Source organism: Python bivittatus, unplaced genomic scaffold (genome assembly GCF_059951505.1).
Source record: "Python bivittatus isolate LINGU-HERP-01145 unplaced genomic scaffold, Pbiv_v1 ctg000440_np1212, whole genome shotgun sequence".
In the NCBI taxonomy this organism is placed as follows: Eukaryota; Metazoa; Chordata; class Lepidosauria; order Squamata; family Pythonidae; genus Python; species Python bivittatus.
In genome coordinates, this window is record NW_028277063.1 from 2,844,645 (window position 1) to 2,864,088 (window position 19,444).

General features: G+C 41.6%; 1 protein-coding gene across 1 annotated transcript; it reads left to right on the top strand.

Moving 5' to 3' along the window:
- Positions 1 to 298: 298 nt before the first annotated feature.
- On the top strand, positions 299 to 17,779 carry U2AF2 (U2 small nuclear RNA auxiliary factor 2). Its single transcript, XM_007432928.4, has 12 exons — positions 299 to 525; positions 3,147 to 3,282; positions 4,380 to 4,409; positions 4,694 to 4,797; positions 6,625 to 6,776; positions 8,165 to 8,281; positions 9,668 to 9,806; positions 9,949 to 10,028; positions 10,339 to 10,461; positions 14,057 to 14,143; positions 15,512 to 15,760; positions 16,559 to 17,779. Exons 1-12 carry the CDS (start codon positions 477 to 479, stop codon positions 16,691 to 16,693), a joined length of 1,401 nt encoding a protein of 466 aa, XP_007432990.1. The 5' UTR covers positions 299 to 476; the 3' UTR covers positions 16,694 to 17,779.
- Positions 17,780 to 19,444: the final 1,665 nt, after the last annotated feature.

A 19,444-nucleotide genomic window follows, 5' to 3' on the forward strand; every position in this document is an offset into this window, starting at 1 on the left:
TGGTCAATACGTAAGAAATCCACAGGAAGCAGTCAAGCGGCATCCGACGGAAATACTCGAGAGACTCTCCTTTATAAGAACCCACGGCTTTTTTTTTTCTTCCCTTGCTTTTAAGCGGGAATACAAAGGCATGCGTCAGGCACCCGAAAGGTTTCGAGACGAAGGAAATGACGTTTATAGAAAGTGTCTATAAGTAACCGAAACTTTCCTAGAGAGGCAGCTTTTCTCGAGGGTTTCTGGGAAGATTCTTTGGCGGGGTAAGAGGGAGAGGGGAAGGACAACCACATCTCGAAAGGCGTTCCGGAGATAGCCGAGTGTTTCCGTTCACATCCGAAGCGGTCACCGGAAGTTGCCGAACTCCCAGAGAAGGCGCTGTTGCGGCCTACTGCGTGAGGAGGACCTGGGCTAGCAGGCGCCACTACAGTACAACCGTAGCGAGGCCGGTCCGGGGGCGTCCTCCTCCCTTCTCCGCAGCTATGTCGGACTTCGACGAGTTCGAGCGGCAGCTGAACGAAAACAAACAGGGTAAGCGAACGGGAGGGGGGTGGGGTGGGGTGGGGTGGGGTGGGCCGGGTAAGTCGGCCGGGTCAACGGCGGAGAGAGAAAAAGAAGTACGAGGAGGAGGCAGTGGCGGAGGAGGTTTCCCCTTCACCGCCGGCCATTCCGCTCCGCACGCCGCAGGTTTTCGTCGCGGCCCGTCGGCTGCCTTGGAAGTCCCCGTTCAAGAGAAGTGTTAGGAATCCTCGTGCGACCGGCCGCCTCCTGGTCTTTACTGCCCCCCTCCCTCCGCCTAATTTGGCGCGAGTCTGAAGTGGTTTGTGGGGGGAGGGAGGCAAGATCGCGCGCCCGGGACCGTTGGGGGCCGAGTGCGCGGCGTGCCTTCGACCGAGCGGGGGAGGGGAACGCGTGGCGGGGGGGAGGGGAGGGAGAAGCCCTCGAGTCCTCCCCCCGCTCAGCCTTCAGTTTTTCGGGATTGGGGGTCCCGAGTTGGAGAACGCACGTGGTGCCCCCCCTCCCCTTCCCGAAGCCGAGCGGGTGGGCGAGGCCGGACTTGGAAAGGAGGTTCGCCCGCGTTACGAGCGGTCCTTCCAGGGCGGAAGAAAGGCGAGCCGCAGAGCGTGCGAGAAAGCTGCAAGTTAGCGAAATCTGCTCAGCCGCTTTCCTCGGGCGCCATGGTGGAAGGGAAGCGGGTGGTGATCGAAAGAAGGCGGCCTTGCTTCCCAGGCACACAGGAGCTGCTGCGGGCATTTGGGCTGACAGCTGTTCCAGGGGGCCTTCAGATGGGGGCCTTTCCCTGTCCGAGTTGGCGGTACCAGAGGTTAAACTTGAGAAACGTATGCAACGTGTATATATTTCTCCCTGAAAACGCTGTATAGTACTTAGCACTATGGGTTTCCTTTCCTTGCGTCAATCAAGATGTTATTTGTGTTAGGTTACTGTGCTTCTGACTGGAAGTCTACCTTTACTCCCTACTGACATAATATCTATTCCTGTTTCGTGGGGATCGCAATAATTCACAGGCTCTTAGGTTGAATTTGTTATCATCCACTGCCTGGTTGCTAGCATTGAAGCAAAAGAGAGGCTGTGGTTCTAACAATGCAAATTATTCCTGTTCTACTTTTGAAAAGTGTAATTCAAAGGCTGCCTTCCTGCTCCTAGAATGGATTTCCTTTGAAATAAATTCTTGTCTGTGGGTATTACTTTCCCTTTCCTCTTTTCTTTTCCCAGTCTTTAAAGAAACCTTAATCTAATTTTATTCTTATCACCTCCCAAATCATATGTCAATAAAATCCATAAATCAAGTTCCACCCCCTTTCTGAAAGTATGAGTATCCAGAGGTTCTTTAGAATTCAGTCCATTTTTTAAATTGGGGGCTGTGTTGGAAGTCTTGGGTATACCAAACGGAAGCAGTGTGGGTCCTTATTAAGCTTTCTTGATGGTGAAACTAAAGGATAAGGATGTTTAACAGTGCAGTCTAGTGATAGCACTGGACCTACCTGTAGTTTGGATTATATGAGTACTTTACAGAAATAGAAGAGAAAGCATGCTGATCTCTAAAACTCTATTGTTTTATTGCTCTCTAGCTAAAACTAAAGCTTCTCTGCTTTCACTTCCATTAGGTCCCTCTGCTTTGCACGAATGTTTCCAAAGTAGAAATTTCTGTATGCTTGTTACCAAAGAATCCTTAAACAGTCTCATTGGCCATCACAAATAACACTCTGTGCTTGTTCCTCAACATTGTTCCCTATTGTTTGTTTCCAATACAGCTGCATTGGTCTTCTCCAGTCTCCAAAACAGTTCTTTGTTTAAGGTCTATTGTTTTGTATCTAATTCTGCTCCATAGCACTCCTATAGAAGGCCTCATAGTAGTTCAGAATTATCTACTATCAGGAGCAGCATTAGATTTGTAGAAATAACCTCATGCCTTCTTGCAATTATAGGTATTGATATGTTTTAGAAGCAGCTAGGCATATCATTTGATATACCTTTCCTCATGCTGTTTTACTTTATTTTTGTTATGTAGTGTTAACATCTAAAAGTCTGGGGTGAAACCATACTGTGCAGAATTATACCCAGATTTTCCTCAGTGGTTTTTTTTTTTTTTAATAGCAAACAAAGACTACTTGGTTTGAACTTTTAAGAAAGATAATCAAAAATTTTAACACCAGATTCTATTTAGATCGTCCTGTTCTTGCTTCTTGGGAAGTTGCAGAAAATCTCGTGGGGAATAATTTTGTGTGTCTCTCAAGATATTCAACAAGGGCTATCTTTGTTTTCACAAATTGGGCCATACAAAGAGAGCTTGCTAGATTTGGAGATAAACTTTGATTTTGAGATTGTTGTACGCAATATTAATGTTGAGAAATTCTAAAACAATTTAGTTTCTTGTCTCTATTCCTCCCTTACACTCCATTTGTTGCCATTTTCCAGGGGCAATTAAGATAATTCCAGATGGTTGTACAGCAGACATGACCCAATCATGCTATCAGTTTCTTCTTGACAGTGCCAATGCTTTCCTTTGAAAGCCACAAAAAAAACAACTCTTTATCTTAGGGAATTGAAAATTGTTTGTGACAACCAGAGATATGTTCTCTGTTCTGAAGCAGCAGCTGATGGCTCACTGTGTTCTATCCTGTTGCCTTTAGAACGTGATAAAGAGAACCGTCATCGTAAACGCAGCCACAGTCGCTCACGGAGTCGTGACAGGAAACGTCGCAGTCGTAGCCGTGACAGGCGCAACAGGGATCAGCGCAGTGTTTCACGAGATCGCAGGAGGCGCAGGTAAGGATCCTCAACAAGATATTTATGCTGAGTAGAGAATCTTGGGCAAAACCTCAGAAACATGGGGCCTGTTGGCATTCAGAATCATGCAGCATAGTGATTTTTCTGAAAACGATTAGTTTAGAGAAACAGATCTTGCAAATTCTTTGAGACCAGAATAATAAAGTTATCTAATAATTCAGATTACTAGAGACCGAGTCAATAATTTTTGAAATATTGGCATATGGAGCTAATTATCATTAGAAATGAATGATTATTCAGTTACTCTGCTCAAACTAAATTTGTTAGGAAAGTATGTTAAAGGATCGCTGAAATGAAAATCGTCTCAGAAGCTGTACAGTATATGAACATGCTGAAATTGCATATAGGCAGCATCTCCTGTCAATTATGTACTTCATTCTTCCTAGTCTTGCCAACTATTTTGCCTCTGCATGTTGGGTGAGTTGGGAAATAAAGAATTTAACAAAGTTTCAGGAGACTAAAAAGAAAGAAGCAACAGATAAATGAAATACAATGGAAACTGTATTAGGCTGTTGTTTTCTGAGATGAAATTTTTGTCTACCACAACTTTTTGGGTAAAGTGTGGGATTAGAAAGCCTAACAAACTGCCTTACAACTACACTTCTAGTTTTTTCCCCCTTGTCTTTAAACTTCTGTTTACTTGGCCAGCAGGACTATTGCAGTCTTTTGCTATATCTTTATCTTTTATATGTGACTGAAACAGCTTTGCTAATCCTTTGAAAAGCCTGGTATCTTACCATTACTGATAATCAAACACTCTCCATACTGATTAATATGTGATATCCAGTGTCCTTAGTGGATGGATACACATGACCTATGTATTTTTGTCAGGGCACTTTTTAAACCCAGTTAGAAATGTCACTTGCCACAATAATAAATGAACAAAGTTCTTATGGAACATTTTTCTTAGCCTGCCCCTCTATCTCAGTTGCATCTCTGCTCACAGTTGCAAGGCAGACAAAGTTATTAAATTATTAAATTAATAATTATTAATTGTTATTAAATCTCTACAAATGCCTTTCTGGGCCTGCTTTAAACAGGAAAGGATACAAACTCATTTTGTTTTTGTTTTTCAGATCTCCCCTAAGCCTATCAGGTCCTCTAAGGTGAGTGCTGCCAGTTCTTCCTTGTGCTGGCAAGGACAATGAAAAGCCATAGGAGGCTTCACTAAGAAAACCTAAAATTGAGGGAAACAGTGCAGGGATCAGAATTCATTGTGGGGTTATTGTATAAAAAGGATTGGCCCTGGATTTTATGGTGTAGTAGTATCCCAAACTGGAATAAGCCCAGACTTGAGTGTGAATTCATTTTAACTTTAAGGCTACAGTAAATTAAAGCTAATTTTTTTTCTTTCTTCCTATTAACCTTTTACCCTTGTTCTCCACTACAGCCGTTCTCCTCGGCATGAGAAGAAGAAGAAAATTCGCAAGTATTGGGATGTCCCTCCTCCAGGCTTTGAGCACATTACACCCATGCAGTATAAAGCCATGCAGGGTAGGCTCTCCTCTGCTTCAGTCACCTTGATTTTAGAACAGGGATAGGCAACTTCCAGTTCTTAGCATAATTTTATGTGATCTTTGGCATAATTTAAAAATCTTTCGAAGCATGCAGTTTAGTTCTCTGATAACAGGTTTTTGTCCCTTCCCTGGCAGCTTGAACATTGGGCAGGTGCTTAGAAATACCGTATTTTTCCGACTATAAGACGATACTTTTTTCTAAAATCCTTACCCTAAAAACCGAAGGGCGTCTTATTCAAGGAAGTCAGCCGAGAATCGCGCGGTTGCAAAACTGCCCATACTTTGTTTCTGCAGAGAGGCTTCCTCCTATTGCTAGCCTCCAATCACGAGTGAAATAGCTTGTCTCCCAAACAGACTTCCTCCAATCAGGAGCCTGATGTAACTGACGTCAGCTGATGCTGAACAAACCAATTAGAGGAAGGCTGTTTGCAGAGACAAGCTATCTGCAGTTTCACTCGTGCTTGAATGTAATCAGTTATGCAAAAGAGCCTGGAAATAGAGCTGCAGAGAGACGGTTTGGACCTCCTCCCACCGAGTGTATCAGGTAAATGTTAACTAATTACTAAATAAAAATGTGTTCTGCACTATCTTTAAAATATTGATTTTTTTAATTTTGGGCTGGAAAAGTGGGGGTCGTCTTGTACATGGGGGCGTCTTATTGTCGGAAAAATACGGTATCAGAAATAGAGATCATGGGTGATCCTACTCACCAGTTGCTCCATTGCACACCTACCATTGATAAGTGGCATCAATCATCCTTGCCAAAGGCCTGGGCAAAGAGCCAGGTCTTATGGACATTTTCTGAAATGTACCTATGTGTAGAGTCCCATAAAAGAATGCATGTTATGAGTGTTATGTCAAACCGTAAACCATAGTAAAATGGCAAATGAAGGCACATCTGCTGCTTCCTCCAAGTCATGTAGCCACAAGACTGTTTGCCTATGGTTTAAAGATCAGCATGCTTTTTAACTGCTACTTCTAGATTTTGCTAACCACAGAGCTTAACCTAAAGGTTGTTCTGTGATTCATGTGACTGGACTTCTAGATTTTACTAAACATAGAGCAAATCCATATTTGATTTTGACTAGCTTTTTTCAGTAGCAGAGCTGTATAATTGTATTACTCTCAAACAAACCTGGCTGGCAGTTCTGTGGCTGTGCTGCTTAGAAGGAAGAGGCAGTGGGTATGAACACATACATTTTAGAGGCATGAATGATACTGAAAAGGTTCAGCCTGGGAATGCTCCAATTTGAGCTCATTACAGATAGCTGTAACGTCTATGCTGAGGTCAGAATGACCTGTTTCAACTTGGGATTATTTTTCCTGCATCTGGTGCATTTTGAGTTGATAGTTTACTGTGCATAATGAATGAATATGGCGGTGGTCTTTGCCAGTGAATAACTAGTTATTTTTACTGAAGAAATAACAATAGAATTAATGCTTTTATGCGTTCTGAAAAGTATTTGGATTGCTAGTTCTGTTCTTCCCCATTCCATATAATTTTAATGACACCTTAATTCTTGTTGTTGCCACAGGTTGTTCAGGGCTCTGCAAAATGTTCTGCCCCCAGAATTAGCTATTCTGAGTGTTCTGGAAGTTGTCTATCTTCAAAACAGGCCTGTTTTAAACCACTTCTGTAATTTTCAGAATAGGCCTGTTTGGGGTTGGCATGTTTCATAATGGAACATTTTGCACACCATTAATCCTGTGTATTTATGTCATCAAGGCTTTCCTGATATATAATGCTTTTTATCAGGAGAATCAGAGTTGCTAACTTTCAGTATGCTTTTTTTTTCATTTTTAGCTGCGGGACAAATTCCAGCTACAGCCCTCTTACCAACCATGACTCCAGATGGGCTGGCAGTAACGCCTACACCTGTGCCTGTGGTTGGCAGCCAAATGACGCGACAAGCCCGACGTCTCTATGTTGGCAATATCCCTTTTGGAATCACTGAGGTACCTGTTAGCCTTCTCTGTTCTTTCTGTTCAGTCTCGAAACTTTTGGCTGCAGGGAGTGCTCAGTGACATCAGCAAGTGCTCTAGTTTCAGTGACTTCACTAGAAAAAGAGGATGAAATCTTTGGGCTAGTTTGATATTTGTTTCTCCTTTTTATTTTTAAAGATACGGGGGTAAGGATGGAAATGGGAGTGCTTCACTACCCAGAGGAATTCCACTTTCACTTCCAGTCTTATTTTGCCATTTTTGGACCAAAAACTACATGTTTGACATTTTGCCATTGCATTTGAGGGGCTGCAAAGAAAATACTGGAAGTTCAGGTTGGGAGGGCTAATTGAATCTTGTTAAATGCAGCCATATTCAAACTGTTATGTCTTGGCATCTTAACAACCCACATTTGATAGATACAAACTTTTGGAGTACTTTCTGTGGTGCTTTTCATCAATGAACCACATGAAGTGAATTTTTGCTTTTCTTTAACTAGTTCTAAATGAGCTTTCTTTGAACTGGTACCTTGCAGATATGTTGGGAATTGTAGTCACACTGGAAAAGTTGCTCTAAATATTCCTTCCTATCAGATCTTGTCTTAGCCCCACTCGTTTTAGTGTTTGGAGTTACTGCCATCCACATTTTCGAGGTTGGGTGCAATAGAGACGTTTCCATCCTTAGTGCTTGGGGCAAAATAGGCAAAATGATGGCTTGAAGGTTGTGTTGTGCATACAGAAAATGTAGTTCAGCGTTTTTCTCTCTGTACGTGATACAGATGGGAGGATGCTGTTTTCAAAGGACATATCTCACCTTTCCTTCATTATGAGCCAAAATGACTATACTGAGTCAGTCAGTTGCTCAGTTTAATACAGTATCTCTTCTCTGGGCATCTTCTAAATGTGTTTTCTGCAGTTGATACTTACATTTGATCAACGTTGCTGGAAGAGTGTTCTGAGAAGGTGGATTCTGATTTAGTCATCCGGATATGAGAATGGGACATGATTATTTCATTTCATTAAATTTGTTATGGCTGCCCACTCCCATAGGCCCTGGGTGGCATTATATTTTGTTTGCAGTCCTGACTGTAGCTCGGTGGTGATTAATAGAGAGCGGTGGTATCTAGTAGAGAGGTATATATTAGAGCCTAAATGACCAGAGAAATAAATATGGTTGCTTGTTATTTAATTATCCCTACCAAAAAGAAAAAGAAAGACCAAAGAGTTTTCCATTTCTCTTTAAGTGAATAGTGTATGGGACTGCAATCCTCATAGCTTCACAGTTTGCTACCATCATAGCAGGCAAGTAGGAAATGTTGTTTTGTAATCTATTTGTGGTCCAGGCTGCCATTCCAGCTTGCATCATACATCTACTCTTTGCATCTCTTTCCATGACTCCAACAGGAAGCAATGATGGATTTCTTCAATGCCCAGATGCGCCTTGGTGGCCTTACTCAGGCTCCTGGTAACCCTGTCTTGGCTGTGCAAATCAACCAGGACAAGAACTTTGCTTTTCTGGAGGTGAGTTTAAATTATCGTAACTCAAAACAGGTTTAGAACTCCACTGATTTACTCGCACAATCTTATGATTCCGGAGAAATCAAAGGAAATAAGATTATTTGAGTGGAGTTTCATGTAGGCTTATTGAATGTACAAAATGTAACATAGGCAGTCACTGAAGTCCACGTTCATGAGTTCTAAAGCTTGGCTAGGCATGAGCCCCTATAAGAGATATTCTCTTTTTATATGTTGTATTGTGATCTTAGGCCACAGCACCGGAGGCTGATGGTCTAAGGTTAACACAGCCTGCTGCAAGTTAACAGATTTAATGAAAAGCCTGGAAAAGCCTAAATTCAGTTTTTAGAGATGTTATTTGTAGAGATTAGCCAGAAGTACCTTTTAGATCAGAACAGATCAAGCTTTTGTGGGAATATGGAAACTGAATAGTAAATGCTATTCAACACAGTGGTGTTTGAGTTTGGTTAATTGTGCATGGACTGAAATGTTGGCCTAGCAACTTTTTCATTAATGTACTGGACTAGATTACTCTTTAATATAGATTTGAAATGTGAGTCCATAACTAATGAAAAGAGTAGGAATTCTGAATCATTAGGCAGAAGGTACATCAGGTGTACTAGATTTCCATAGAGCAGTGTGGGGGTAGGGGAGGGAACATTTACAATAGTCATTTATGCAAGTGCTGAAAAACAAGAAGAAAAGAGATCAGCTCTTTCCCATTACAAGAGAGAAAGTCCAGGAGACACTGGGATTGACCTTTTCTGGATGTGGGATATTTTAAAATAGCAGTGCATTGCCTATTTATTCAGTTGACAAATTCTTTCAACAATTTTCTGTTGTAGAATTTGGGATTAATTTGAGCGCTCCTGACTTGTTTTATTATTTTATTATTTTAATTAAAAGCATCTCTTGCTGATGCTACCCCTTGCTGAATGTCCACATTTAACCGAACAGTAAAACTTGGACTTCGTACAAACAGGAAGAAAGCCAATATAGAAGAGGTTGTATGTCATGCATTAATGGACAGGAGGTAGAAGTTAAAAGTGGAATGGGTGGATTGTAGAATCAAAAAAACCTCAGCCCAAAAAAACCCCAAAATTCTCAAGAAAGAGAAATAATTTTGTAGGCATTAAAAGGGAAGAGGTTGAATTGTTTGGAACAGAGATGCCTGATAAACAGGCAAGACATGTAAATTGAACTGTAATGTAAAGAATCTACTGCTTCCGTAATTGGGCACTGACCACTTAACCTTTCTTCATATAGGTCTAGAATTAAATTAGGGAAACCTATTTTGCTTCTTGATCCTTGAGATAAGAATTGTAATAGCCATACAATCTATAAGAGACTCTATACGCACTGATTTCCCCATTTTTCCTCTTCCTTTTCCAGTTTCGTTCTGTGGATGAAACTACACAGGCCATGGCTTTTGATGGGATCATTTTCCAGGGACAGTCACTTAAGATCAGACGCCCCCATGATTATCAACCACTTCCTGGCATGTCTGAAAATCCATCAGTTTATGTGCCAGGTAGGTTTATCACATTTCTGATGAATAAAAAAGTGATGGCTGTATAATATATAGGGAGGGAAAAGTTGTTTGGCAATTTGTATGTGGTCTATGGATAACTTCATATATTTCCGTGCCATGTTGACTCACTTCCTTCTTATAGGTGTCGTTTCCACAGTGGTTCCAGACTCTGCTCACAAACTGTTCATTGGGGGTCTGCCAAACTATCTTAATGATGATCAGGTCAGTCTGGGAATATGACACAATTCAGGATAACTTGGGCAGGTGTTTCATTCTCTTTTCTTCATGCTCCTTAATTTTTAACTAGCTGGGACATGTCTAGTACTCAATGTCATTCTTTGTTAATGCCAGTTAATAGCCAGTTTGAGCTAGCATTTTATGGGAAATCCTTCTGAATTATTCACTATTTTTGATATCCTTCTTATGAAAGCCAGATAGTCTTTAAAGACTAATCACTAAACGATACTTCTATGAAGATTTGGGTAGTTTGTTTGATGAAAATTGTTGACATTGTTTCTTCCTTCTCTGTCAGGTCAAGGAGTTACTCACTTCCTTTGGGCCCCTGAAGGCTTTCAACCTGGTGAAGGACAGCGCCACTGGCCTGTCAAAAGGTTATGCCTTCTGTGAATATGTGGACATCAATGTCACAGACCAGGTAGGGCCAGCCTCCCTTGTTCATCCTCTTTTCATTTTTGCTCTGCAGCGGCCCGCCGATCTGCCCGTGGGATGAGGGGGGTTCTTTGTCCTTTGAGCAGGTGGGGTGTTTTTTTCTCTCCTCCTCCCCCCTAGGGGGTGCCAGCTTTTCTCTCCTTTACAGCACAGCTGCTGACTTAGCGGCAGACACCATCGAGTTAGTGTTCTGATCACTTCTGCTTTTTGTTCCCCCCAAAAAAACAACAACTCTCCCCGAATGTTAGTCGGAGAAGGCTTCGGCCTTTTTGCGAAGACCCCGGCCGCCGTGCCCGACCGAGAGCCGGTAAGAAGCCCTCCCCTCACCAGTCAGGGAAGAGCCGGGTCCGTAGTGCATTTCACCCATTTCCCTACCCCCAGTAAATTCTCTGTTCCGCACTCCTAATAACTAATGTTTCCTTTCTCCCGCTGTGCTTTGTGTTACAGCGGGAGGAGGAGGAACAGGCCCATAACCCGCAGACATGCTATGCTTGCTGACTCCAGTGGGAGTTGTAAAATGCAAGTATTGACATTTATAGTTTAACAATAAAACAAAGGAAAAGCACCCCAGTTTCCCCTTGCCCCGTTGGAGAGGGGGGACCTGTGGTGGAGAGGAAACACCCCACAATTCCCAATAAGGTTCAGAGCGTGTCGGTGGTAACTTTGCATGCAGAGCATAAGCTCTTGTTTTTGGGTTGATCTCCATCAGGGTTATGCATGTGTTTTTTTTGTAATTGAGTGCCTTTGTTAGTATGTATGGATACATGTGTTTTTATATATTCTCCCCACACCTGCTTCCTGTCCCATGCAATCTTTCTTCCCACATGCTACTTGGGAAGTGTGTGTTTTCCCATGCTCTCCCTTCCCCTCCTTTGGTCTCTCTGCATCAAGGAGAAAGCTATGAGTTTTTAGCAAAAGCTAAAATCTCGGATGAGATCCAGAATCAGATTGTAAATCTGAGAGTGGAATGGATATTTATCTGTCTAACTTTCTAGGCCACTGACCTCCAAAATGGCTTCATAGATTAAAAAGAAAATAGCATCACAAAAAGAGTAACAGTTGCCCTAAGAAAACATACAAAATACACTTCCTATGTTATCTCCAACCCAAAAGGACCTGTCAAACACCCTAACCTGGGAAAAGAGCCAAAGTTTTAGAGCTCGCTTGAAGGTGGATAGGGTGAAGGCTGTATGAATCTCTGGGGGGAACCTGTTCCAGAAGGTAGGTGCAGTAACAGAGAAAGTCCACTTCCTGGGTTCTGCGAGATAACATTGCTTGATCAGTGGGACCCAAAGCAAGCCAATTCTGTGATTACAGAGGACAGGCAGACACTATAAGAGATAGATGGTCCAATAACCAGCATCTTGAGTTGCACCAGGGAGTTTACTGGTAACCAGTGTAGCTCATGAAGCAGAGGTGTTTACAGGGGCATAAATCCTGCCCATCACTGCTTATGTTACTGTATTAAGGACTAATTGTAGCTTCTGAGTAGTCTTCAAGGGTAGCCCTGTATAATGCAAATTGCAATAGTCTACCCAGTAGGTGACCAAGGCATGAGTGACTGTAAAGAAAGTCTCGTGGTCCAGGAACAGGTGCAACTGACCCTGACCCTGTGCGAAGGGCTTCCTCGTTACAGCTGCCACCTGCTCCTTAAGCAGGAATTGCAAGTCCAGGAAGACCCCCATGTTGTGCACCAATCCAGAAAGGGGTAGTGTGATCCCATTTAAATTCAAAAGTCCCTGGAACTGGGAGGGTCAAAGTACCTGCAGCCTTGATCGGGTTGAGCTTGAGCAGGTTTCTCCCCAGCAGCCTCCCCACCTAGCTTGGTTGGCTGAGATGCACAACTGAATATCATCCATGTATTGATAGTAAATAGGAGGAGCTAAAGCACTGAGCCCGGTGATACCCCAGAAATGAGAGGCTTTGAAAAGAGTAACACACTTTCTGATTTTTAAAATACTCAAAGAGGTAGGGAGCAGTTCATTTTGCTTGAACAACAGGCAATTACTTTTAGTTAGATACTAAGATAAATACTCTAATTGTAGAAGTAATTCTCCAGAGACGCAGCAGCTATGCACCTTTGGCCCCAGAAAGCCATAGGGGCAGCTTATAGGTCTTCCTAAAGTTGCCATCAAATTGCCATTTGTAATGCAATAGAAGAGCACATTATTGATTACATGGAGAGCACTTCTTTAATGTAATTTCAATTGCATTAAATCAAATGCTACCCAAAGTCCACGTGTGACTCTTGCTTCAAGAAATCCTCTGAAGGAGAAAGTACCTGCAAGAGTCCATTAAAGTTCATTTTCTTTCAGTGTACCTTGTTTTTTTGCAGTGGTAGATGGATACTTGATTCTTCAGGAGACTTGGACTTTTTCATATACTCCAGAGATCCTTAAAATGCGTAGTTCAATTTACAACAATTTCATTTTATCCACATAGTTTTGAGAAGTGTTTATTGAGCTGTCTCCTTGGATGGAGATATCTAGATAACTGCAGATATCTAGAATGTGAATTAAGTTGACATGATTCTGCTTTCTGCATTTAGCGTTTTTTGGAAAAGGGACAAGATCCGGGGGCAAGTGGCATTAAGGGAAAGAAGTGTAGAATTACATCATCTGAGTAAATGAACAACTTTACTTTCTGACTAGACAAATGTATAACTTTACCAAACATTGGTGCAATATCCTTTTTAGAATTGTCTGTTTTTTTCTCTCGGTTTTGTGTCTTATACTCTTACTTTATCTAGAAACAGGTTGCTAGAAGGTTGTCACTGAGAAAATTAGATTCTGGAAGTACGTGTCCACATGTATATTATGAGTTACATAGTCCTGAATACTAATTATAGATCATAAATTGATCTAGTTTGGCCAAGTTGTAGCTTGATATGCATTTCGCTCCATCCCTGGTTGGACCAGCCCTTCATCCACTGGATTGTTCTGTGTGGAAATGGATTAGTAAATTTGCTTGCCAGTTTTTACTACTCAACTGATAACTGTGAACTGTGCACCTCTACATAAACTCCAGTTTCTGTAATGTAGCAGGGGAATTATTTGGCCTCATAATCTTGCTTCTGAAATTAGTCTTTGTGGAAAACTAATTCTCAGTACTGTACAACCTGATATTAAATTCTTTATTGGGGCTGGACTGGTAAGATGTGAACTCCTAAAGCATGACAACCTGAAAACAGCAGAATTCTCCTTCTGAGAAGTATGTGGTCTCATCTGCATCCTTTTTGAATTTTCTGTCTTTGCTGATAACATTTGGCTGAGGCTGAAATCTCACCTTTGCTCTTCTCCTTCATGCAGACAGTCTTGTTGACCCATCTTAATCCCTTCCAACAAGATCTATTTTTTAAAAACATGCTGATTTTGAGGCCCGGCAGGTAAATAAACTAAATGTGGTGTTAAATCCAGAGCAGTGCAGTTCAGGTAGGAATCTGGTGGGGGGCCATAAAAGAAGCTACTTTTTGTGTATGAACGTGTGGATGTTTTGGAAGCTGGGGCAGAGGGGTGTGTGGTTGGTGGCCTCAGAGGCTCAAGTTTTGAAGTGTCTGGATTCACTTTTTTCTGCCCTCGCAGGCCATCGCGGGCTTGAATGGCATGCAGCTGGGTGACAAGAAGCTTTTGGTGCAGAGAGCCAGCGTGGGAGCCAAGAATGCTACTCTGGTGAGGAAGGAAGGGGATTGGGATGAGGGAGAAACAAGGTGTCAAAGAATGACCTTTCCAGGATATATTTGCAGATTCTGTTTCTTTGAGATGAGACAGCTCTGGCCCTCAGTAATAACAAATGGCCAAGCTGTTTCTGAAAGGTAGAGGATTGGTCTTATCAATGGCCACCAAATACCAGTGGTTTTAGGAAACAGTGGTTGCAGGCATAGGGGAACTTATTCATGCCTTGCCTTGCTTAAAGGGAGAGAGAGGCAATTTCAGGTTATACAGAGTTCCCAGGCCCTTTATGCTATCCTAGAAACTAGAAGTGTGCATGAAATGGGAAAAATGCTTCAAATTTGGAACGAGTGTAGCATTCTGCCTAACTGTTTCATGTCACCCTTGGCTTGGCAGTACCAAAACGCATTTGGTGGTTCTGGGTTTCAGACAAAACAAAATCCAAATGAGATGGGCAAGGCTGGTGTGTGTTGCCCTTTTCTCTCCTTTTCTATCCAGGAGCTCCCAGCACAGCTGTCCCACAGGCCTGACTGCCCCCATTGTCTTTCCAGCACCTTCACTCCCTCCCTTCAGCTTCTGCCACCAATATCTGATTGAGTATTCCAGAAAGCTTCATGATATTCTAAAAGGCTTTTGTTCAGATGATGAAGGCTCTTTAGTTTTCATAAAGGTCTCTTTAGTGCATAGACTTTATTTTCTGTGCTTGAATGTGGGAGCTGCAGTAATAAAACAAATGTTTACATTGCATTTATTTCTGAGTCCAGTTCTTATTTTGATATTAAACATATCTAGCCAGATGTGCACATGGACTCAGGATGACTTGAAACCCAAAATGAAATAGTAATACCTGCAGAAATAAATGGTGCCTGCATTTATAAAGACATGGACTGGCATGAGCAGCTGATGAATTGAAGCCATATATTGAGAGAATAGGGCATCTTGCTCTGAGTTCTGGTGATCTGAAAACCAGTTTCAATAACCAAATAATTACATGTTAAAGTTATTACATTTGAGAATCACAAATTATTACTCCAGCTTTGTATATTTCTCTACCAGTCATTAGAAACATGAACTGGCTATTTTTCTCTGTTGACAGAGAGTAACACTTTCCAGAGTCTCAGTCTTTGGGACGTGGTTTTAAAACAGTGCTAATAGGAGGGTTTTTCTTTTTCTTTTTTCTTTTTTTGGTTTGTTCAAGATTGAAGAAACAGATGTTCTGAATTCTGTCAGAGAATAAGATCAGAACTTGTAGAGAAAGAATACAGAATTGGAGTATGTTTGGAAATATACTCCAGGTATATATAGACAGGTTAAATGGCTGTATCATTGAATTCCTGTTTGCTTCTCTCTCTCCTGCTGCTCCTCCAGAGTACAATAAACCAGACCCCAGTGACCCTGCAGGTACCGGGTCTAATGAGTTCACAAGTACAGATGGGTGGTCATCCAACTGAAGTGCTATGCCTCATGAATATGGTATTACCTGAAGAGCTACTGGATGATGAGGAATACGAAGAGATTGTTGAGGATGTCCGTGACGAGTGCAGCAAGTATGGTGTTGTCAAATCCATTGAAATCCCCCGGCCTGTTGATGGAGTTGAGGTGCCTGGTTGTGGCAAGGTACTTAATGGTTGTAGGGGTGGGGGGATGGTGGTGCTTTAGAAGAGTAAAAACACAAGAATTGAAGAAGCTCTGGCTGTATTGCATGGAATGCTTCTGTTGTTAAATATATATATATTTAGCTCCATGAGCTACAAGGTACACATGGGACACAGAAGCGCTCAGTCAGATGGCTCCTGCTTTAAGTGGAAACACAAACCTTTCCACAAAGGAATGATGAGGTTGAATCATGGGAATCCAAATTAAGGGTTCATTAAAAAGTGAAGCTTAGTGTCCAAGAATGGCTTTATGTTTCTTGCCTTTGCAGAAACTTCCAGTATCCCATCTCTAAAGCAGATTTAAGAGGCAGTGGGGTTTTTGTTAAATATCTCTGTGGATTCTTAAAGGTGGCTATAAAAATCATTCACTGAGTCATTAGCTTGCAGCCAGGGTTTTTCCTGGTGATCTTACATCCAAATGCTAAGCATATCTGACCCTGCTTAGCTTTTAAAGATTGGCTAGGTGCTGCCTGTTTTAAATCAGCCAATGTAAACTGGGTAGCTTTAAGAATTGCAAGGTAGTGATCAGTTTATAAATGCAGCTATCAGCATATTTAGCATGGTAGGCAGATTAGACTAGATGGGTGGAAGAAATTTTAATGAGGGTCAAATTACAACAGAAGTGTAGTTGCTTTAGTTTATTTTCCTAGTCACACTCCTGTATGTATCGTCTGGATCCAGATTTGACTCCTTTAATCAGGTTTTTAAAGTGTGTTACTAATTCTCTTCCCTTTTGTCCCCTCACTCTTTCCTCTTGTAGATTTTTGTGGAGTTCACATCTGTCTTTGACTGTCAGAAGGCCATGCAAGGCCTCACCGGACGCAAGTTTGCAAACCGGGTCGTGGTGACCAAGTACTGCGATCCTGACTCCTATCATCGCCGAGACTTCTGGTAGCCCAGCCCTGAAACAGGCCTTGAGGGGGTTTTGTGGAGGCAGGGGCAACTCGCTGGCCGGAGAGGCTCCTTTAGCAGCATAGCCTGTTTATATTTTATGGCCAAAATCTGTATTTTTCCCCCCTTCCATTTATCCCAGTTCCTTCCTTTTCTGACCCCACCACCAGCCCACCCACCCATGCCCCCACGGTTTCCCAGTGATGGTTATTCTGTAGTAGAAATGTTGTCTCTTATCCCATATTTCCCCTCCCTCCTTTCTCTGTGATGTTTCTGATTTTTTGCTAAAAGGAGTTTTGCTGTCAAAACAGTGGGCCTGTTTTTGTTGTATTTTCCTTTCTTCTGCGCTGTGTGTATGGACAACTATTTCTCTAGTGTTGTCTCTCATAATTAAACATTTTTTTTCCAATTCCCTGGTGTCATTGGGACAACTTCCTCTCTTTTAAATCCCTGATTGCAAGCTAAGATGGTTTAACATGCTTTCCAAAGGAAAAATAGTCAACATAGGTGCTAGCAGTATCAAAACCTGTCACCTAGTTATGTACAGGTAATCCTTGCTTAACAATGGTAATTGGGACCAGAATTTCTGTTGCTAAGCGACACAGTCATAAAGCATGATGTTAATGTGACTGCACCACTTAGTTCTGGCATTTCCAGTTGCCGTCATTAAGCAAATCCCACAGCATTAAGCACAACATCACATGGTCGCCATTTGTTACCTCCTGCTGGCTTCCCCATTGACTTTGCTTGTCAAAAGTGAAGGTTGCAAGTGGTGATCCCGTGACCACGGGATGCTTCAACATCGTAATTGCGAGCCAGTCACCAAGTGCCCTGATTGTGATCACGTGACCATGGGGACACTGCGATGGCCGCAACTATGAGGATCAGTGGTTAGTACCATACGTAACTTTGAGTGGTTGTTGAATGAGTGGTCGTTAAACGAGGACTACCTGTACAGGTTTAATGCTGGTAGTATCTTAAGAACAGAAGATGGAAGTAATTATTTTTAACTAGGATCTATCCTCTTGAGTTCTGCCAGAAGAATTCTGCACATTCTATTCTGTAATGTAGAAGTTGGCAAAATCTGTGACTACAGATGTCTCAGTGTCTTTGTTCATGGGCCTGTGCTTGGGTGCAATAACTTGTATTCCTTAGGTCAGTGCAATTTTGTCTTTGTAGGAGATGTTGCACAGTCATCAGTTTCATTGATTTAAGGTGCAGGAGGCTGAGGATAACCTTAAGCAGACTGAAGTGCCAGTATGTGGTACTCTGTGGATCTATAAACTTTCCAGAAATCTTCACTTTCATCCAACTCCTTTCCTTCCCTCCACAAAACCATTTCTTCCCCTTAGAGGTGCATATTTAAAGGCTGAGAGCCTTATCCTAAAGGAATTGCTGAACAAGCCTTCCAACATTTCTAAGGCAATATTTCACTGCCCAATATAATGGTATCTTACATAATCTATTCAGGTTGCAAGAATTCAACTATTTTTGCTGCAGAATTTATGGTTTATTTAGCAGATGATCAGCAACACGCCACTGCAGTTTATGTAAGGCTTTTATAAAAATGTTACCTTAGCTAAAAAATTGAGTTTAATGCTTGATCACAAAGCCTAAGTAGGATAGTAAATTAAAGCTTATACTGCTCAGTGGAGCTTAGTAATGTGTACAACTGCAGTCTGGCCCTTGAAAATTCCCAGCAGGTGTTGATGCAAAAACTTGAAATTACTCTGCCTCCAGAATACCAAAGCATGCACGTGGAAAAATATTAATAACTAATTCAAAACCCAATTTTGAGATAAAGAAATAGAAGACCTTTCTCAGTATTTGCAGTTTTTTAAACTAATGAACTTCTGAATATGGTCAGTCTGAGGAAATGTGTGGTCGTATAGGTAAATTCAGTTTAATGGGGAATTTCATGTTGCTATGATCATTATTTCAAAGTGCCTTTACTCAGTTTGGCTTTCCTTCTGTGAACATAGAAATGGGAGTCCAGAAGCTCCCATTATAGGCCCAAATAGTGGGCCTTCCATAGCTTCTTGATATTATACTTCTACATCTGGTACTGCTATAAGGCAAGCTACCTAGATCTGTCATCTTAGGGGAAAAAAATCAGATTTTACGATCATAAAGTTATTTTCTAAGGTGATGTGTTACAGGTACATCCACAAATAGTATACTGTAGGTTATTGCTTAAACTGGGAGTAGATTAAGGAGAAAACTTAAGTTTTCTTAAAGAGCATAACAGTTTCAAATGGGAAAGCTAAACAGGTTGACCAGGTAAAAGTTATAGGTAGGCAAATATATTTTTTGCTGCAGACTAATGATGATGGGAAGTGCTTGCCTTTTAAGGGCTGTGACTGCTACAGTAACACTACATTAAAGCTGTACATACCTCTAAAGCAGTGGAATTTTAACATGCATTTTCTTTCCTATACTTTTCTTAAAATATATTTTTATTACGTTTTTATTCTGCTGTTTCAGAAGTTCAGAATAGGAAAAGTCTCTTCCTAAATGTTATCCTTGCAATTACAACAATTTGAGATAGAATTAAGAGAAAAATCTGGTCTTCTGGACTAATGTTAATCACTATACTTAATGGATAGATAGCCAGGATTGAAGCTGCAGTTGCTGTAGCCCAAAAAAGCAAAATTTATACTGGTATTTTAAAGTCAGAAACTTTAAAGAAATCCTAGGTGCAAATTGGAGGCTCCCTCAACATCTGAGGAGTTACTAAAAAGGGTCTTCCCTCTGG